The 22,218-nt window shown below is 38.1% G+C and overlaps 1 protein-coding gene across 1 annotated transcript; it reads right to left on the bottom strand.

The window, feature by feature from the left end:
- Nucleotides 1-2,994: 2,994 nt before the first annotated feature.
- LOC110428724 (uncharacterized) lies at nucleotides 2,995-20,811 on the bottom strand. The gene is made up of 15 exons (XM_021444634.1): nucleotides 20,390-20,811; nucleotides 15,099-20,115; nucleotides 14,830-15,018; nucleotides 13,814-13,928; nucleotides 12,402-13,455; nucleotides 10,923-11,370; nucleotides 10,548-10,601; nucleotides 7,602-10,467; nucleotides 7,397-7,510; nucleotides 7,121-7,251; nucleotides 6,282-6,374; nucleotides 5,821-6,090; nucleotides 5,069-5,732; nucleotides 4,018-4,093; nucleotides 2,995-3,935 (listed from the first exon to the last, which is right to left on the bottom strand). The coding sequence occupies exons 1-15, from the start codon at nucleotides 20,692-20,694 to the stop codon at nucleotides 3,836-3,838; spliced, it is 11,496 nt and encodes a 3,831-aa protein (XP_021300309.1). The 5' UTR covers nucleotides 20,695-20,811; the 3' UTR covers nucleotides 2,995-3,835.
- Nucleotides 20,812-22,218: the final 1,407 nt, after the last annotated feature.

The following is a 22,218-nucleotide window of genomic DNA, read 5'->3' as shown; positions in this document are numbered from 1 at the left end:
AGTGGGCTTGCTGTAGTATCCTATCAGGCTGCAGATTTTAGTTTTCCCTAACTCTATTGGGCTTCAATTCTGCATTTCTGCTTCAGTCCTCAGGTTTTTGATTAGCCAGGGGAAGTATCACCTTCACAAAATCTGCAGTCTGAACTGACCTGAACTGACAGAAGTGACAATGAAATGGGGGAAGTAAGGACACCCTCATACTTCCATATTTTTCTTTTAAATATCGTATCTTCTTACCCTTGATGAACATAACTTTATCAGAAGTTTGATTTCTATTCACCATGAACTCATCTTAGCAGTATTGTCTTTGACCATTTGACATTTTAATCGAGTCTGCTGTCTTCCTCCTTGTCCTCAGTCTATTGTTTTCCACTTTTTCTCCTGATTATTTTGTTATATTGATTGACTCTCAAACTTGATCACTTGAAAGTGTTATGATGGTGTTGGGATTTTCTCCATGATATTCAAAGATGAAGGAATTAGAAGATAAAATTCCATGATTTACTAAATAAAGATAAATTATGGGTTTAAGACAGTTTAATTTATAGTAAAAAAGTAGAACAATTATTAGGCTTAGCGGTGTATTTACACAAGCGAATCATTTCAAAACTTAAAAAAGAAAAAAAAAGAACACCAAGAATAAACGATCAAGCTCTGTTTCAAGGGCTAAAGCAATGGACAAGCATGGAAACAGAAGCCTCGGAGCACGTGACTCGGGTAACAAAAACTTGCATTAACCCATTTGAGCTTCTTTCTTCTTGTTGTTGAACCACCTGGCCAGACTCAACCCCACTGGCAGCGGCAGGGCTTGAACCACTGGAGAAGAGGGTTTGACCCTTTTCTCGTAGCTTGGCTAGCTCAGTCGTCCACTTATCCACAAACCCAGGCATGGCTAGCAATCTTCCAACTTAAAACGCAAAGCAGATAACAAAGGAACAAGGATGTTAATGTAAGCAATGAGAGATGGTTTCAAAGTGTTCTTCGGATGTTCACGCTTTTTTGGGAGATTGATGTTTCGAAAGTGTTAACCTGGGGTTGGATTTTTATAACAGGCAATTGATGGGTGGTTTTGTGATTGTTAGTCCACGGCGCCCACCTTCTTCAATGGAAGATGTATTCACTGTATGCACTTGGCTGTGTGCTTTAAGATAAAGATGACCAAGAAAAGAGTAAAGTATTGTTTTGCTTTAAACTACGTTTTCTGTCTCAGAGTCAACTCAACTGAGTCCAGCCCTACTGCTTTAAATTATTTCTTTTCAGTCACAGGACAGAATCGATGGACTTTCACCTTGACTGTCTGCTCTATGGTCATGAGATTTCATCATGCAATTTCACATGTGATGGCAATGAAATTTTCAAATGCAAGTCCCCAATTCTGTACTTTGCACATTAAATGCTAATATTAGCACACTTCATCAATCTCATACCATTAAAAAAATTAATTAAATCAATTTGTAATTAATTTGTTATAATTTATATTATCTAAGAAATTCACAAATTAAAAGTGATGTGAGTATCCAACACATGATTGATACGATATTCTAACACATAGCCAATGTCGATGGGCATGGCTTATATTTGGTTTTTTAGCTGTAATTTGGCTTGTTAATCTTGAAACGCCCTCCATCAATCAAAGCCAAAGCATCTTGAAACAGCAACACTATTACTTTGTTGTGTATCAGGATTCAGGAGAGCAAGGGGCCGAGACAGAGACAAGGTCCAATTGGGTCTTCCCCTGTTCACAATATGAAGTATACGACTCAAATGGGATGAAAGTTGAAACTTCAGTTTGGAGGTGTCTTTCACTGCCTAGCTTTTTCAGTTCTCAAACATGCCATGCTCTGGCTTTGCCTGTGTTAATTATGTTGGGCCAGTTTCAGAGTTTGTGAGAACTGAGAAGATATTAATGTTATCCCTGTCATTGTCAAACTAAGTCCGTTTACTTGTTCCGATCAAAAACCAAGTAGCATTTCATAAATCACATCTTTACACAAAGGGTTTTCATAAAGATCAGTAAATAGAAAGCAGATCAAAATACAATCGTGTTATACTTCTTCTTCTTCTTCTCCAAGGGCTAAAGCATTGAACAAGCATGGAAACAGAACCCTGGGAGCAAGGCACTAGAGTTGAGCTGACTCGCATGACTTTACTGACAAAAGCTCGTGCTACCTGAGTGGAGCTCTTTTCTTGTGATCCAACCACGTGGCTGGACTCAGCAGCAATGGGGCTTGAACCACTAGAGAAAAGGGTTTGACCCTTTTCTCACAGCTTTCCGAGCTCGTTACTCCATATATCCACAAGCGCAGACATGGCTACACAAAAAAGGATCTTCCTTGATAACAAAAGGTTAAAGCAAACAAAAAGATTTTTCTAAGGTTGATATTTTTGAGATGGTGATGGGTAAGAGTTGCTTGATTTTTGTTTATGAAAGGAGGTTGATGGGTGGTTTTGTGGCTGTTCGTCAGCGGCGCACACATTCTTGGGTGGAGGATGAAGTAAGTGATAAGCATTAGTCCTCTGTATTTGAATCCGTGTGCTTTGGGATAAAGACAGATTTGGTCGGTTAAGTCAACCTTTCGTTTTCACAAGAAATTTCGAAACCGCTGCATGCAGACTGTACATCACTTATTTACAGCAGCATATTCTTTGTCTGAGCCTATTTCAACGTGATATTTATTGTGGATGGTTTCACATCGTCACTTATTATTACAGGTTTATATTTTTAATTTAAAATATCTTTCAAATAAAATAAATCTTTATTTATAAACCAAAACCTCAGTTCTGTCTCTTGTTGATGTGAAATGTGTTGTCCGATTATCATATTCAATCAGATTCCATGTACACAAGAAATGAAGTTGTTACTAAGAATTAATTGAGTATATAACAACTCATTTATAAAAACGCATATAATTCAGGAATTATTTTGTTATAAAAATGAATTCCAAGTGCATTGCATTTACGATAACATTGATTTTGTAGGCTTAGGAACAAAAGTACCCATCAAAGTCCCCAATTTCTCATATGCTTCTCCAGGTTTTTCCTTCCAAGAGGGTATACACAGAAACATAAAACTGAAAATAAGGGGATGTGATTGCTGCAGAGACTCTAAATAATTTATCCGTTACTGTGATTTTTACATATAAATAGATCAACCTATTGAGGTGGTATATACAGTTAAAAACGATTCTGCTCTTGGATTTTTTATTCAGTGCCAATATGATACAGAAAAACGAGACATCATCTTCTGAACTATAAAGCAGAGATGGAAATGTCACCGTATGTGCAGCAGTGTGACTGATGATGGCCACACTCGGGGAAGTCTTGGGCGCTTGATTTGCATTCTGGCTGTCTTCAGGAATCATGAAGGTTATCCTCCATCTCGATAAACTATGGCTCCTGTCCTCCAGCTAAACATAACAGGTTATAGAATGGTAATATTGAAGGCTTTCATCGAAGTTCCCCATCTGAATTAACTCGAGCAGAGGCAGAGGAAGCCAAAATAAACTCGAGCTTGAAACCTCAACACAGATATCCACATTTGATGCTATAGCACCTGCTGGTTGAGATATATTCTGAAACAGGGCTGTAGATGCCTTTCATCTCAAGAAGTGGCGGTACGCCAGGCTTTTTTTAAAGCCAAAAGATGCATCGTAGTCGTAGCCGAGGAAATACTTCTGATGGCTCCCTCCCATTAACGGAAAACAGTTCAAGTTTGAAGCCCAGTCAGCCAACATGACAAGTAATAGGAATACCTGCCGACATACTTGATAGTTGACACCGTCTTGAAAAGATCGTTTGGTATTGATGCTAGAACACAAAGGCTTCATTCATGATTTCAAATCCATGGTGTCCAACCTTCATACATGCTGCAAAGATTATCAACACTAGTAGCTTGCTTAAGTAGATAATCCACTTGCTCGGCAATGCTAATTTCCCTGAAAGAAGTACAAAAAAGGACTGGCTGTTAATATATGATTCACTTGATACCTATTTGCACTGTCAAAGGAAAGTAGATACCTTCTCTCCGTAATGTCTTGTCCATCTAACTTCATTTCGACACGTTTTAGGACTGAGAGTGCATAAGCATTTTTACCTGCAGGCAAAAATAGTTTACCACAATGCAAGTCAAAATTGAAAACTCTTAATTTCTTTTAACAATTTTCTTAAACTAAAAGATCAAAGAGTATCCTGAAGAAAGAGAGAAAGCCAGAAAAGAGTGGGGAGGGCGTGTAAGAACGCCATAGCAAATTTAGTATTTTTCATTAGTTGGTGGAAGAATAATAGTTGGTATTTAATAAATCCCTTAAAACCGAAGCTATCGAAGAGGCACCTAGATCAATTTAATAAAGCCTATGCATACCAGTAGCATCTTTAAATATTAAAAAAGAGAGGAAAAATAACATAAAAAATAACCTATCTTACTGACTTAATATCATGCAATGTATACTTTTGCATTGTTCACTCTAATTAATTCTTAATCTACACTTCAATCCAAAATGTTTCAATATTTGAGATCTCAAGTTGGATGAAAGCTATTGAAAAGGGCCATATACAGACGGGTAAAATACGGTGTCAGGTGCAACAGGCATATTGAGGCAATCATGAGGTGCTTTGAGTTTGCAGGGTACGCTAGGTGATTGATGTAGTGCTTAAGCTGGTGTGTCCTTTTGCAGCTCATATTCTACCATCAACTCGATCTTCCGAGGATGATAAGACATGTATGATCTGTCACATGAACCTGTGTCGGATTCAAACCGACCAAGAAAAGTGGAGAACCATTCCCATACCTCTAAGCCCCAGCCCCAGACAGTTCCAAAAGTTCTTATCTATACTTACTCAAAACCATTCAGGCAATAATACGACATAGGATAGAAAACCATAGATTTATATTTGATACACCAGCATCTTTGACAAAAATAATCAACATAAATAATAAGAGTGCAGTCCCTATTCATGGTTCTAAACTATTAAAAGTTCTGTTTCTAGGGTACTCAAATTTTATAGAACATGAAAATAAAAGAAAAAAAAATACAAATAGATGGTTCAATAAATTAGGTTTTGCACTTACCCCTCGCTATACGACTGGCAGTGTGAGTGTTGGGAACAGGAACTCCATGATCCTCATCACCAACCTCAACTTTTCTTGACGTCGATACTTCATCCTTACCCCCAAATTTTACATCCAAGTTCTCCTTGTTTGAAGGTTGTGAAGATTCAAGAGGAGCACTTACAGCTTCATCATTTACTGGGGCCACAGCTTTCAGATATTCATTTGGCTCATCAGTTGCTGATTTCACAGAATAAGTGTCACTGTTGTTCATCTGCATGTTCTTGGAACTTCTCTGCCCACTTTGTGAGATTTCATCATAATCGCTTTGTGAAGATGGAACAAAATTTTGACCATCATTAGCCGTTTTGTGATTAGAAACAAGCCAAATCTTTTCCATCACCTCTGCTGGGTCATTGATGCTATCTGAAAGACTAGTACCATTTGAGGTAATGCCAGATTCCACAATGCTACTGCCAATGCTATCTGGAGGTGATATCCACTCTTTATCTTGCAAAGAAAGCCCAGTTAGACCAACAAAATCTTTGGTGCTCCCACTGCCTGATGTGGAGATGCTCTCTCCAGCTCTTTCATCAGATTCAGTGGCATCACCAGCAAGATCTGGCCTTGACAAACTAATGCCCTGTGATTTTACTTCCTGGCTTTCACCTAGTCCTTCAAGAGCCTGAAGAGGGAGAGAAAGCATTATTATTAGTCTGTGTAACACGATATGTCATCTAATCTGAATTATTAATATCGAAACTGGATTTTACTTTATGCAGGTTGCCAGCATGAAGACTGGCAGTTCGTGCAAGTCTGGTCAACAAAGAATGTAATTCCTTCACAGAAAACGTAAGTGATGGTACCAAGGGCTTAAAGGTCTGGCCAGTCTCCCGAATTCTTAAGCCATAAGACTGGTATATGGCTTGTCCATGTATTGGAGATACTTCCATCTTGGTCTCTCTCTCCCTAGCCATGGCTTCAGTCATAGCTGACACATCCTTGGATAAAACTGATTCCAGTGGAAGAAGGATGGCATTTGCCTGCCATAACGTCAAAATAAAGAAAAATATAGATGTCAAACCGCACAGAATCTAGATTAGCAGAAGTTTGATGAAGTTCTGTAATTTCATGAAAGAGAAACTGAATCAAGGCAGCTACACAGAAACACCTATCATTACAAAGAAAGTATGCAGTCAAGCAAACTACAGAGCATGCGTCAAAAGACAAGAACCTTTGAAAGATCTTCCATAAGGGAATGGTGTACAGCTGCAGCCTCCTTTCCCAGACTGTCAACATCATGCAGATCTTCAGTTATTGCCAAAACCTAAAGAGAAGCTTAATAAAATCAGCCTCAAGGAAGCACCAAAGAGAACATAAAAGGAGTTTCTTTAGTTAGATTTAAGAAGAATATATAACGGCATAAGTTGCAAATGAGAGCTAAAGGGAGAAAAGAAGAAAACAACTGATGAAAGACTAAGAGTTCTTATTGGTGATGGTACTAGCTAAGAAACTAAAAGACACTTAAATCTAAAGCAACACCACAGATAACAAAAGTTCTTACAATGATTAGCAACTTTTTCTTCTTCTTTCATAGTTATTTGATTTCTTGAGGCAACAAAGTCAGTGCAGAATTTTTCTCAAGTACAGACAGAAACTAATTGCTTGCATAAATAACCTTGAAATATATTTCTACTTCTTTGCCTACCATGCCTTAATCAAAGCCATGATAAGTATTCTAACGCACTACAATTTTTGTAGGCAAAGCTGTACAAAACATAATATTGTAGACAGCCAAATGCAAACTGATATCACGTTTTGGAATGCACAAAAAAAAAACCCTCACGTCATAATATGTGATTCCAACCACAGTGAAACTACAAAAACATCTTTGCCAACAAAGACAGATAACCACATAAATGAACAATACAATCAATGTTTGTATTTTTCATTCAGTAGGCACAGTGAAACATTTTAAACCGAAGGCATTGGTACCAAACTGATGAAGCTTTATGACCCACCTAGGAAGCATCTTTTGATTGGTATAGACCCAAAAAAAAGTACAAATAATACCTCTTCCAGCATTGAACCAGATTCAGAAGTTAAAGCAGTATGGCCCCTAGATACACGAGCAAATGCAGATAAAGCAACACTGGCTTCATATGCACAATCTCTCATTGCAAGAACAGTGCTTTGTAAATCACCTGCAAAAGATGAATGTTTCAGATGAAGACCATAAATGTATATGTAGAAGTCAAATAGATAGACATGATTATGTTTTTGAGTTTCACACATGCAAATGCATGCAGATAATTAGATGTCTAGGTTGATGAAGAAAGGAGATGCGACCTGAGGCAGATTTTGCTTTAAGAGAGGCAATGCATAGTTCATTAGTTGCAGAATATAAGCCATTGGAAGCAACTTCCATGTTGCTTTGAGCAAGCTTCCATTCTTGTTCAGTACCTATGACAGGCCAAAAGACCATATCACCACCCAGTTGGAAGTATCATTCGCATTAAAATCATTCAAGCATCCACCAAGATGGGAAACTTACGTGTAAAAGAATGATAGGTAACCTCCAATTTAGTTAGCGCACTAAAGTAAGCTTGTTGCCATGTTCTGCTATCACCACCAGTGCTTAATGCATACGCCTCTCTTGGGATCTGAAAAATACCATCCCGAGATGCCTCAAACTCTAATATTGACATGCAAATTTTGACAATGTTTGATGCCTTTTCTCTTGCTTCCTGTAGCAGATGCCTGCGCCTCATCAGGTGGTCATGGAATTCTGGAGGAATTCCAGAAGCCTTGGCTGAAGAATTTCCCGTTCCACCAGAATTCGGTCCACCACAAGCCCATCCCATTGCTCTCTCAAGCTGCCCTTCTGCTGCAAGAGAAGTGTGCTCGCATGACTGTAGGCCCTCTATTGACCTAGCTACTTTTGAAACAACAGCTTGCATAGTTTCTAGCAACTTAGGTCTACTGAGGTTTAGAACAATGGGATACAGCTCATCATCACTAGAAAAAAATTTCTGGAACAGGATCCTACTACTGTGTGAATGGTTCAAGCCAACATCATGCATCCATTCCATTTGCACAATCTCTAGTATAGTCTTGCGCAGAGCTTCTTTGAGCTCATTCACTTGCCTTTTCATAAGAGAAGCAGCTGACCTTGCTGCTCTAGCAGTTTCATGTGTGTTGCAGTACTCCTCAAGCATGAGCTGGACCCTTTTAACAGCCATAGCATCCTTCCTTATGTGATCAGTACTTGCTTCCTTAGCTCCCTCTGTCAATAGCTTCAAATGTTCATTTTCTTTATCTAACCAAGATAGTAAAGCGGGAGCAACTCGTATTTTCAGGTAGCGACCCAGATACTCTTGAAGTTGAATTTCAAGCTTTCTCTTAACTACATTAAAAAGCTGTTCAAATCCTAAATTTTGATCCACTGATGAAGCCACATCATGTATACATGAATCAAGGATGGAATCCAGAACACCTATTTTCCAAATAAAGAAGGAATGGCTGCTCAATAAAGTTCCAAAATTCCAAACAGACTCAGATACTGAGTGCCCAGAGCTCAAAAGGTCCACCAAATTAGGAATTTCATCTGCACGAGGAGCAACAGAGCTACTCAATGAAGATAATGCCTTATCAACTGATTCTAAGTCAGAGAAAGGTTTTACTAAGATGGCTAGTAGTACTTTGCTTCTTGAGTGATGTGACTCTCTAAAGTCTTCACTGTTAATTAGAGATTGAAAATGGTTTTCACAAGAAACCAAGGAATTTTCAATCTCAGCTTCTCTCCTTATGAGAGAAGAAGTTCGCATGTCTCTCTGATTCCAAGTTTGATGGAGTTGGTCTAGCTGCACCCTGCAAGCTTCTTCTTGAGAGGCCAGTTCCTCTGCTTCTTCCCAAGATAGATGATCCCTACCCTTCATAGCAGCTTCTTCAAGAGCCAACTGTTGTTCAGTAATGCGGCCAACCTTAACAAAGTAATTTTGTTCTAGTTCAACCAAGGATGCCCTCTCTAATTCAACCTCCACTAGCTGCTCCAGTGCAGTGTCAACAGATCCCCTTATTTGTGAGATTAATCCAAATGCATCCATAACTTCCGTATTGGATGAAACAGCAGATCTCATTACATCTGGTAAAACAACTTCAGTCATTTCCCCAACCAAATTTTTACAGCAAAGTAAAATGGTTTTGAATATGGAAGCCCAGTTTCCTTCAGAATAATGCTTTGGATAATAGAAATCTCTATCTACACCCAGCATGTCTCCACCAATTTGCTGCCATAGTTCATTTACAAACCCAGCAACAAGAATGCATTTCTCTACTTGCTCTTCAAACTCAGAGAAGACAGTTCCAAGATCAGATTGTAGCCGACTGTTTTCATTTTGAGCCCTACCAGTATGACTGTACGTGTCAAGTACCCTACGCTTAACATCATCATACAATGACCGCACTGCTGTACTTAGAACAGATAACACCTTGTCCTTCTTCTCTTCGAACTCCCCTCGTGTTCTTGAAGCTCTTGTGCCATCATACTTTGATTCTCCAGATTGCAGAGAAGAATTAGCATCTTCCTTCCTTACAAGACCAGCAGATTGCATGTATCTCATTAAAGCAGACATGAGACGATCCTTAGCTTTTGATTCAGTCTCTGTGCCAATTGAGTTAACTAGCTCAGCACACTCTTGCTCAACTTTCTCAATCTCTACCGCATACTTCTCCACTTTAAAGCAAAGGTCATCATGACTGCTCTTCATAAAATCAAGACTATCCCCATGTACTTTTGCAATCAGTTCAGCAGCCTGTCTTCTCGCTAGGGAGAGGATGTCAGAAGAAACAGCATTTGCAGATAGTTGCAGTACTTGTCCCCAGCCATGCACTGCACTGGTTGAAAGGTAATTTAAAGGTAGTACTCTTTGTAAAGCCAATGCGTAGGCTTGAAGAGCCATTACTGCAGAAGAGAGTCCACGATCCAACTCAGATATAAGCTGAGAAACTTCCCTATCTATATCATAGCATTGGGCTTGTGTGGGCTCAGGTACTATAGTCAACGGGACCCCAGCCACAGGAACGGCAGATATAAGAGATAGAGCATCTGCCATACCACTAAGATTTATGCAGGCATTCATTTCAGGAATTAAATTGCCTCGTAAAGCATCAAGGATCCTTCCATGCTGCTCAATCCAAGATGTAGCTTGTTGAGCTTTCTCAGCAACCAAATTCTTCGCTTGATTAAACTCTCGAGCTTGAATTTCAAATGATGCACGAATTTTCTCCGAGCTACAAGTTGCTTCAGCGACAATTGACTTTGCAGATGTCTCAAGCAGAATAAGATTAGATCTCTCTTGGTCAGCTCGATAAAAAAGAGCAGAGACGAGCTCATATTGATTCAGAACATCTCCAAACCTCTGAAACATAGAAATTCAACAATCAAACCTTCTGGTTCAAAACGGATAAAATGAGATGCATGCAGGTGATGAATCCTTACCTCAAGAGCAGATTCAACAGCTGGCAATGTAACCAACAAAAGATCATGATGTTCCTGAAATCATTGAGAGACGTCAAAACCTGTTAAATCTCTGAATAATTTCCACAATAAAGGCTCCTAGATAGGTTCATGCAAGTAAACAATAGAATTACAAGACTGATTAAAATCCTAACTCAATGTTAGGATATTAAACATTCAAAACAATGCCTAAAATATGAAATACTGCAGTAAAGTCAATCGTGAAGGCATTACACAGGCTAAGTAACCAAGCAAGTAGTAGCAAATACAATCAATCATGCTTCCAAATCTAGCCAGCATCAAAGAAAAAAAAAATTAAAGACACATGCAAAGCTACAGTATTTGAAGGAAAAGTACCTGCAAGGGAACACGAATTTCTTGCACTCGTGATGCAAATAAACTCAAGCTAACAGCCAACTCCATGCCTTTTCTTTCTTCACCACCAATTGCAGCATCATCATGAAAATCTCCACGTGTCCATTCTATAAGTGGATCCCATACAAACACTTCCAGTAACATCAAGAGTATATCCTTATTCTTCCTTAGAGCACCAACAACTGCCTCACAATTCGCTCTAAAGGTACCTTCTATGCCTGTCAACCCTAGTGCAGCCTCGATTGTCTGGGTTAGACGGAATGGAACAATCTCTGGGACTTTAAGTCTTTGCCCTTTATCAAAACAAACATTGTAATCAATATGCACCACATCCCCACTACTGAAATCCATAAGGATGTTATCCAAATGTCTATCACCAAGGCCCAAAATGTGACCCACCATACTCATGACTGCAACACTTCCAGAATACCTACAAGAGAAGAATAAAACATATGTCCAAACGTTTCAAAATTTACCAAAACAGTTTATTAAGGTCAAAAAAGAAAATAGAAAATAGAAGCATGCATCATCACCAAGAAAATTATATACAATTTCCAGTCCCAACTTTCACTAATTATATTAGAACCCGTTATACAGTCCAAAAATTGGGAAAAATGACGAAAGAACAAAAAGCAATACCCAGATGACATATTCGATATGAACTTGAGATGACAACTACTGATTCAATGAGAATGGCAATTAAATCACCAAACGAATAGCACACCAGCCAACTTGAACTTACCAACTATAATCATACCATTCACATAAAGCATGTTGCACGAGCACTTCTCTTAACTTCAGAATGACTAATTTGACAATAAATAATATCAAATTCTTTCATCAACACAATGTTCTCAGATATCTACACTTGTTTTAGTTACTTAACATACATAATGCGATACACCAATTTTGGCCTTCTTAATCCATATAACATCAAGAAGAGATTTTCTATATTGTTCTCTTTGCTAGAAGACTGCCAGACATACTTGTCAAGCTAACATTGCAAAAACATTAAAATTGATAGTGAAATGCATCTCAGTCCTTTTGTGGAATTACAGCACCAGAAAGAACACTTATATTTAGACCAATAAGGCTTTCAGGCCAGAAATTAAACATCCATTGTAGGTCGGTGTAATGGCTCAATTATGAGTATCTTATCAGCTAGTGTTTTATATTTATAATTCTTGATTTAGAGGTCAATTTATAATAACATAAATTTCATGATTAATGTTCACATAACTATTCATGCAGTGACACTCTGTTCTTCTGTAAATAAGGCTAGCAATAAAAAGGTTCTCAGTCGATGCTTTTACGGTTTAAAGGGACAGCCTACAAAAGCAGTATTTAGTTTCTTCTTGATATTTTTAGTTTTTTTTATAAGCTTTTTTAGTATATTTTGAAGAGCAGCTGATTGAAGCTTTCTTGATAGCAAGACTTGTAGTGACAGAAAATGAAGAATACCTCTTCAATTTTGAGCTGAAGGCTTTGAACCCTTCACTAGCACACCAAAGTTCTTGATGCAGAAGCTGTTTAGGGACCTCCTTCATAAGATCCAAAAGAACTTTGCGCTTGACTTCATGAGGCCAGTCTCTTCGGGAAATTACTCTCCTGATGCCTTTCTCCTTGAGTGCGGGAATGATTTTTCCATAGAACATATCACTTGGCCGAGGAACAGGAGGAACAGAATTTTTTGCATTTCCAGATCCCAAAGCAGAAAGTTGTGCAAGCGGGACACGGTTTTGCCAAGACTTAAAGATGCTGTATATGCTTGTTACATTATCTACCCATTGGATTAGACCAGCCCGACCACTAATTGGAGTCACAGAATAGTAGCGAATGCCAAGCAAATTATGATTAGTAGTAGAAGATGAATGCAGAAAACTATTTATTGCTTGCAGCAGCTGCATGATTCTAGCATCAAGACGCAAATCTTCACGCCCTTTCAACAGATATGTGTATGTTTTACCATCTGAACCCAGAATAACAAGCTTTTTTGGTTTCGTTTTAGTTGACAAGATCGTAACCTGTTCTGAGAAAGATGCAATTGTGACAATTCCTTGTAGAGTTGAAGTGAGACCTCCGTCAGATTCAGACGCCGTGACTTGCTTCTCAAGACCAGGCATTGGAACATCAGAGGATGATAACATAGCCAGCTGTGGTGCAACTTCCCCCAAAGAAACTGAAGATTTCCTCTGATAAGATGCTAGGGATGCAGCAATATTGTCAAATGGCCGCCAGACATCTCCCAGTGCAGCAGCAGATGCCGGAGGAGTCTTAAAGCTTAATATGGCCGATTTTAACTGCTCTTTATACTCCTGATGGAACCATAATTCATGAGGTGTCTCGGGCTTTGTAGAGGTTGAAGCTAGACGGCGTTCCAGGGCTACAACGATGGGAGCCATCATGGCTGAGTATTTAGCAGCATTTATCTTGTTCTTCTCACTCTGGTTAAGAGTAGCATTCTCTGCAATTCGTGCAGCTTCTTCTTTCAGAACATTTATGCGCCTCATTACATCTGAAAATAAACTCAGTCAACATGGAGAGAAAAAGAACAAGTAAAATAAAAGACAAAAATATATGAGCAAAGACCAATAATCGTATATGCTAGCAATAACTATTCTGAGAATGGGCTATGTACAACTGACATATTGGATACCAAATTGCATCTAGCTAGATACACCTCATTTGTCACCTCTACAATTTCAGGATATGCATGTTAAAGACCACCATTCATGTTAAATGCATATGATGAGACAAAAAGCCTGACTTCAATTCTTAAACATGATAAAAGTGAGGAATGCCTATACAAAAATAAAAAATAAAAAAAGAAAATGGATTGTGAGCAGAAGAAACCCTGTTGAAGCCAAGCTTACCCATGTGGAGATCTTGAAGAGTGCTAAGCCATAGTTCCTCCCAAAGAACAGTAACATTTCCAAGCTCATTAATCACAAGTTGAACATCCTGGACTAATCTTGGATAAAGCTCTGTCTGCAAGCAGCAAATTTATGCCTTAAATTTTATATATGACACTTTAATCTAGCAACTCATGGTTCAACAAAACTAAATCAAGGGTAATCAAGCATCAAGATGATCAAAAGTCTTTAGGCATATCAGCAAACAATTAAAAAGAGAACGTGCTTGATTTTAAACTAATACTTATGCATTTGATCAGCACAGAAGCATGAAGACACTAAAAAGGAAGCGATCTTATTCACTTCTTCAAATCTGAATCATTTCATGTTTCGATTCATTTACATGTGACTTTCAATAGCTAATCCCATTAACACTCACTCACAACCTTTATCAGAAGTTACCATACTGTTGAGTGCAAACCTGTCATAGACATGGCCCCATAAATTCAAATCTCAAGAAAGAAGTATGTTTAATATAAAAGTAATTAAAAAAATCTATAAAACAATAACAGGAGCACACAACTTTATGACAAGGCAATCTTAAATAGACATGACAGTCTAAAAGTCAGGGTACTCTTCTGAAGGCAATCTTAATTAGATTATGATTTTAGCCTGCTAAATATATAAATAACTAGGTTAATGAGCTTCTAAGCCACCATGAGAAACAAAAACACTTTGGAGCGACATCTTCATTTACATAAATGTGACTGCATGCAGGATATCACCAGTGAATTGTTAATAATGCCATAAATAGGTAGCTATGATGCACAATAGAAAGGATGAACAAGCAAAAATTTGAAACAGCATCACATATGGCAAGCAGCAACAATACCATAACTCTGTCTAACATAGATGTCTACCCTATCACCCAAAATGACAGGTAAAATAAAATAGTTCTGTATCGGAGATCTTGCAGCACAGTAACACAACAATTTTTGGAATCATGAAATGCACTAAATGAAGAAATTTTAAATTACCAAACAATCCAGAATGTGCTGCAGCTCCTCAGAGGGCTTCTCTTCATAAGCATTTATATCAACTAGTGTTGGGTAAACTATAGACCAAGGAGAAAGCTTGGCTAACATCACTAATAAGCCCTCTATTTGCTTCCTGACAACTTCCTCAGGATGTGAACTCAAGCGAGCAAATAATTGAGGTGTAACATCCTAAAAAGATAATTACAATGTTAATAAGTCATTTCAATGAAAAGGAAACGGGAAGGGGCAAACAAGAAACAGCTTCTCACCTGCCATGACGACAAAGGAACTGTTGAAAGATCTGGTTCAAGTGTGTCTTTTAACTCCAATCCATAGTTGAGAAGAATGTGCAGGACATACAATGTAGCTCTCAGGGTATAGCTGCCAGCTGTTTGTTTCAAGGATTCACAAACATCACCAGACAACTGACCATCACAAAGCTTGGTAGATGAATGTAAAAGATACTGTATGAAACCATGAGCTGCATACCCAAATAGAGAGACTCTTCTCTTCCTCAACGACCACCAAACATCAATCAACTTATCAATTACATATGTTATATCTGTTTCTTCTACACCAATACTTGCAAATTGTAAAGAACTTCGCAACTGAGCACTTAAAGTTGCAGAAAGCCTTTCACCACCAGAATTTTCTGCACCAGGTGCTCCAGCAGCAGCTTCCATCATATCCACCACTTGCTGCACCAAAGCCTTTGAAGGATTGTCGGTTCTCAACATTTCTGCAGGATCAGAACAAAAATTCCACTGTTCCGCTCTATCATCTACATGCTCCATATCATCCCTCTTCTGAAAAAGTGGCATTATAACAGATTCCACTCCTTGGATCTCATCTTCAGTCATCTTGAATCTTTCAGGTGCAAGTTCTGAAACCAGCATGGGAGAAAAAGAGCATGAATGAAGGCACTTTTCACGCTGGTTAACAACAGAGCTCTTGGCCTGATTGAAACACCAAGAAGCATAAGAAATCCATGACTTGGCCATTGTAGGGCAAAGTTGAGTGGACAACTTTGTAGCTGTACCCACTATTTCCTCAATAATAACATCTAAGCTTAGTTTAGAGCTTAAGTCCATATCACTGAAACATTTTCCACCTGTGCCAATGGAAGAAGCATTAGCCACATTGAGGTCTGCTAGCATCCTGAGAACAATATTTTCGAAACTCATACTGGAATAATCCCGTCTCAACCAATTTGAAAGTTTCAAGCAAGCCTTTGCCTTCAACATACCATCATCAATATCATTAACAATCAAAGCAGAAGAACACAAACAAGGACGAAGAAATGACCAAATATTCGCAAAAGCATCCTCAATCTTGTTCTCAGCATACAGTAGCAATATTTCCTCATATTGCAAATTCAAAATTAGCAAATTAGGGTATCTCTCCTGAGAGCAACTCAACACATGATCTCTCATATAGCTGTTCAGACAGTTTGCCAACATCAGATTTCCTTGTTTACGAGCCAAACTTGACAAATTCATAGAAAGCTTTAGGGTAACTGGAGAAGTAGGGAAAATGGTTCGATAAACCCGGAGAATTTTCAACCAAGGGTTACAATCTTGATGAATTCCTTTAATTAAAGGCCGCAAGGGCTGCAAATATGAACTTAAAACTGACTGACTCAGTTTGGATTTGCCTTGGCTTGCCATGTGCTCCTGGCATTTCCCTTGGTTTCCCGTGAGTTCATAACCTTCTTCAAATGCAAAGATGCAATGCAACTGTGTGGCACATTTAGCAGCCTCAGCTAATCCATCAAGTGGCAGAACAGACAACATTTCCTCCAGCATTGACTTGGCCTTCTGTAATTCATGCGGCACCTTGTCCACATTTCCCTCAATCTGAAGAAGCAATGCCTGCAAAAGCATCTGCTCACTCCTCTGCAAGGCTAGTTTGGGATCAAGTGTGAGTTCACTGCTAGATTTTGGTGTCAAATCCAAGTATGCCCATGCACCCTGAAGATCACCCTCATCAAAACGTGCCAATGCATGAATTGCATTCATTTCATTGCCTGCCGTAGTTAAAGCACCAGAATAACTCTTTCCAGCATGCTTAGCGCGAAGTGTTTGCAACTCTAAAAGCCATGATTCCAGGGACTTCCAATCAGATACAGCTGTATAACTCTCAATAATACGTGCAATGGCAAACTGCACACCATCAGAACCCATGGTACTGAGTGACTCCTCAGTCTGTAACAAGTGAGCAAAATGAGAAGCAGCTTTTTCATATTGTCCTTCTGCCTGATATACAAGCCCAGTTATCCACTGGAAAGGTCCCAATATGCCATTGTGATTCATAGACTGATCTTCATCTAAAAGTAGTGAAGAAAAGGTCACTGAAACCCATTTTTGTAGACCAATTAGAGCCTCTGATTGATGATTCCTGCATAGAGCCAATGACATGTGTCGTACAACCCTCAAGATATCTCCAATATATTTCTCCTTCATGTTATGTAGGTTTTCAGTTACCTGAGCCTGGGACTTCTCTTTAAATGCTGACATCACTAGACTTTTAAGCTCCTGGAGCCGCAAAGTGCAGTATTGAATTGTAGCATCATGGCATTGCAATCCCAATCCAGCATTCATCATGGGCTCACATATACGAGAAAACCATTCCTCACATACTTTCTTATTTGCTCGAAAAAACAGTGAACTCTGTCGACTAGCAGATGGTAAAACAGCAGATCCTTCATATGCGTTATATACATTTTTCTTCAAGGCCACAACGAAATCCAACAATAACCTCATTGGCAACAAGTGCGCACCAGAAGAACCTATTATACTTAAGCTTCCATCATTTTGCTCACTATCAAGCTGTAGCACATGTGCAACATCCAAAAGCATCCGCTCCAATGCTGCAAAAGTTTGAGTAGGCCCACCAAGGTTAGTCCGTAGGCGAGTAGAAATACAATATCTGGCTGCCTCATGTATGGCCCACCAAGCACCAGCCAGGTTATTAACAGAGCAAAGTTTTTCTAGAGCATCTTCTTCCACTTTTATATCCATCCGTAGATCATTCACACCTAGAATTCCAGTTTCCTCAAGCTGTCCCAAAATGCCATCCTTTGAGCTCCTACATGTATGAATAAGCCGTTGGATCCAAGAAGAAAGAGGCACTTTCCATCTTTGTGAAATGTAACTCAAAATGGAAACAAGTTGCTGTGAGTGAAGTTGCTGAGGCAGCTGCTTTAAGGAAAATACTTGCTTCCAGTACAAGTTTGAATTATTGCCTAACATAAGAGCTCGGGGCCTAGAATTGCTAAATGCTTCAATATGATGAATGCCATATGCATATATTGTAGTCAACAAGACGTGAGACAGTAGCCTAACATATGCATTTCTAATGTCATTATCTGGATCACCAAGTTTTTCTAGGACCACTTCACTAACAGAATTAAAGTACAAGGGGTGCATCAATCTTGCTTGCAAAAGCAGCTCCAAAGCTAATGTGACATGTAACCTGACTTTTGGTTCCCTGTCAAATGCAGCCTCCAAAATAGAGAAAATCGTATTTCCAAAATGAGAAACATATCCAAAGTCTTCATAGAAGTTAGTGTCCATCTTTGAATTCTCACAGATGGAAATGAGATTTTCACAGAATCTTTGGACCCATTCCAGAGCTACTACTTTAACTGAGACAGGAGAAGAAACATGAAGAGCTTTAACAAGAAGCATGCCACACTCCCTCAGATACTCAGCAATCATGGCTGAATGAACATCTCGGAAACTATTATCATTAAGGACTTTTTCAGCAGCAGCATCCCCAGGAGGTATATGGCCACTTTGATTTCTTATGGAACACTTGCTCAAGAATTTAATCATACTTAACCTATCTAATGTCTTGATAACATTGACTTGCAATTCCACACAAAACTGAATAGGTAAATCAAAAGGGTTCAGCTTCTCAATAATAAAATAAATCAAATTTTCTGACCTCTGAAGATACAAGGTGGCATTCTTTGGTTGGACAATCAAACTGTTATGTCCACACAAGGAAACAGAAGTTAACAGAACTTTCAAATCAAATTTAATCAATGCAAACAACTCACATTTTGAGTAAGATCTAGTATCTCCGACACTATTAACCCCCTCTCCATGACCTAAAATATTTCCGAGCATACCCTTCAAGAGCTGCAGCTCTTCAGTTAACAAGGTCATTGCCTGTTGAACTATTTCATCATTCCCGTGTTGAAGCAAGAAGACATAAGTAGCTGCAGAACTTCCAGTGACTAAATGATTTGGGTGCAATCGCAGTTGAGATATTGCTGCATCAAAATGAAGAATTTTCTGCACAGATGAGGGGAGGAGGCCAAGCTTTTGCAAAGATAATAATTGAAGATTAGTTTTTAAGACCCCATGAACTTGAAAGGAGGTGATCTTCCCAGCTCCAACAAGTCGACTAGTACTGTCCAAGTCCAAGCTGTGGAATAATATGTCCACAGCAAGTGAATAAAATGTGGAAAACCTTTCTCGTAATATTTCTGCCAATAGAGTCAAGCACTTCCATGAATCTTCAATCCATTTTGACCATCCAAACTTCTTTCCAACAACAGATAAACATCCCAATAACCGGGGAAGCATTTTGCTTAAAGGTTCACTTATTTGTTCAAGCAGATTCATCTCCAGCAATCCAGATGCAGTAGATTGCAGAACTGTACAAAAGCAAGACAGCAATGCAAGCAACCTTCGAAACTGTTGTGGGGTTCCATGTGTCGCATCCTGAAGCAATACCTCCATATCTCCCAAGAACTTGGACAACAATCCCAGAGAGAACTGCAAATTACCAACCCAATGTTTCTGAAATTGCAAGAAACTATCCATAATAACACGTCTGTCAGATTCTGCAAGGTCAGGTACCAACGCCCACCCAAGAAGCAGATCAACAATGTCAAGAAAATGCGGTTGGAAGGACAACGAAAACTTCAATGAGATCAAAGTCAAAACACCTAGAAGCCGATGCAATAAAGTCAAGGAGGTTCTCTCATCCTCTAGAAGTTCTTGACATGCTTTGAGGATTGATAAAGCATACCTTTCAATCCCACCCACATCACCTACACTAAGAAACTCGCGTAGAGCTTCCAATGCCAGTTCTGTGGTCCCATCCCTGTTACTAATATTACTAAGCAGCGGCAAAGCCCAACCGATGAACCGATCCACCAAACTACCGAGCATAACATGATTTTGCCTTCCACTTGATCCTATAGGAATTGAACACACAACTGCACAAAGAGCACCATATGCAATAGCAGCAGCCTGCCTCACTGAGTATGACCTGACCACAAATTTAACCATGAATTTCACCAGTCCATACATAAATCTAAATTCCAACAATCAGTTTTTTCTTTCTCTTGGAAGCGTGATGTCAGTGATCTAGAGTTAAAAATCATCATTGCTTTAAATTGCAAATTTAACATTTTAATGGCTAAGCATACACAAGATTGTTCTCCTTGAAGTCCATCACTGCTAATCCATCAACCATATAGAAAAAGGAAATAAACATTAATAATATTGAAAATAAAAAGTTAAAGAGAGAGAGAGAGTTATACTTGTCGGAAAGAAGTTGAGAGAAGCCTTGGGCGAGGAAAGAAGCGGAGTGAGCGACGAGGATAGAGTTAGGAGGGTAACGAATCGCGCGGTGGAGAGAATTAATAGCCGCGAGACGAGCTGAGTCGCTTTCATCGGAGCTGGTTGAAACTGCGGGAGTTGTCGTGGTGGTGGGAGTCGATGTTGAGGGAGTGGAGGAGGAGGAGGAGGAGGAAGTGGCGGTAGCGGTGGCGGTGGTGTCTTTGGGGAGAGCAACGGTGAGGAGAGCCGCTAGCTGTTGCTGTTGGTGGTGGAGTCCTTGCATCATTGTTGTATAGATATCTATGGCTTCGCATTTCTTGACCTTTTTCCTTCTTGCGCTTGCTTGCTCCGCCGGGTTGCGTTTGAATTAGTTCGGTTATGGCCTTTCCCCTTTCCCCATAGAGGTAGCCGCATAATTTTTTTTTACGGCTAGGTCCGGTTACAATTGTAAATACATAAGGTACGATTTTTTTTTAAAATTTTAATACAATATATCAATAAAAAGAAGTTAGCTCAATTGAATTAAATACGATTAATTTTTCGTTACTATCAAGAAATTATTTGGATATGAATTAAAATTTTAAAAAATGTTTGGGTATAATTAAAGCAAGAATTTAATTGAAGAAATGATCATAGAATAAATTGTTTTTAATTATTTAAGCCAAATCACTTTTGTTAAAAATTAACAAGTTTTTAAGTTGGCAATAATTAACTTAACCAATAAGATTAAGTTTAATTAATTCGATTAAGTTACTTAAATCGATTCAATTTGATTAAAAAATTTTAAGTTGATTAACGAAATTAAATCAATTGATCGATTATTTTGATTCATGTAGAAAAGTAGATCGATTAAGTTAAAATATATGAATAAATCAGTTTAATAGTACTTTTTGATCGATTTAACTGATTATTTGGACCTTTCTCTCTTATATGGATTGAAGTTTTTGAGTTATAAGAGAGTTATATAATTTTCCTTTAATAATGCAATAGGAGGAAATTGAATCATAAATTACAAAATTTTTCATTAGATTAAGGATTTCTTTGGAGATAAATTAAACTTTAAAAAGATGTTTGGATATGATTAAAGTAAGGATTTAATTGAAGAGATGGTCATAGTCGCTTGTGTTAAAAATTAACATCTTTTTAAGAAGTAAAAGACAATAATAACTAACTTAATCAACAAAATTAGATTAAATTAATTCAATTAAAAAGTCGATTAAGTTAGTTAAATTAATTTGATTTGATTAATGAAATTAAGTTAATTAGTCAATTATTGGTTCATGTAAGAAAATCGATCAATTCAATTAAAATATATGACAAATTCAATTAAATCAATTAATAGTAATTTTAGACCCATTTTATGACTTAATGAATTACTCACTTCTATTTAGATTGGAGATTTTTTTTAATTTATAGATGGTTACAGAATTTTCTTTTTACATGACAATATTTAGGACTAGGGAAATTGAATTATAAATCACAATAAATTATTGAATATATAAAACATGAATTGTTTTGTACATAATTTTCTATCCTTATTTCATGACCCATGAATAATAGAAAAAAAAAAGTATAGGCAAATCATATTGTTATATCATTGGGAACAATTGGGTTAAAAGTTTTTTCAACCAGGATTTGAAAGCAAAGAAAAATGGCTTAAAATTTAATTTGAATTATATCATCAAGTGAAAAAACTGCCTGAAAAGCTCAATAGAAAAATTCTAGGCACACAAAAAGAAATACTTCGAACATGAAGAGTTGAATTGAAATTTTCTCAAAATTTAACGTGTTTGAACAATTTTACAAAAGC

The sequence above is a fragment of the Theobroma umbraticum genome, unplaced genomic scaffold (genome assembly GCF_002168275.2).
Source record: "Theobroma umbraticum cultivar Fairchild unplaced genomic scaffold, ASM216827v3 scaffold_1682.0, whole genome shotgun sequence".
Lineage (NCBI taxonomy): Eukaryota > Viridiplantae > Streptophyta > Magnoliopsida > Malvales > Malvaceae > Theobroma > Theobroma umbraticum.
The sequence above is the reverse complement of the archived record's forward strand: the minus strand, read 5'-3'. Positions and strand labels throughout refer to the sequence as shown.

Excerpts from the sequence above, each read along its gene's own strand:
- LOC110428724 (XM_021444634.1), bottom strand. The coding sequence starts at position 20,694 with ATGATGCAAGGACTCCACCACCAACAGCAACAGCTAGCGGCTCTCCTC. Across the intron at positions 13,929-14,829 it reads AGCACATTCTGGATTGTTTG|ACAGAGCTTTATCCAAGATT; the intron begins GTAATTTAAAAT and ends TGCTGCTTGCAG. Across the intron at positions 10,468-10,547 it reads CTGTTGAATCTGCTCTTGAG|AGGTTTGGAGATGTTCTGAA; the intron begins GTAAGGATTCAT and ends TCTATGTTTCAG.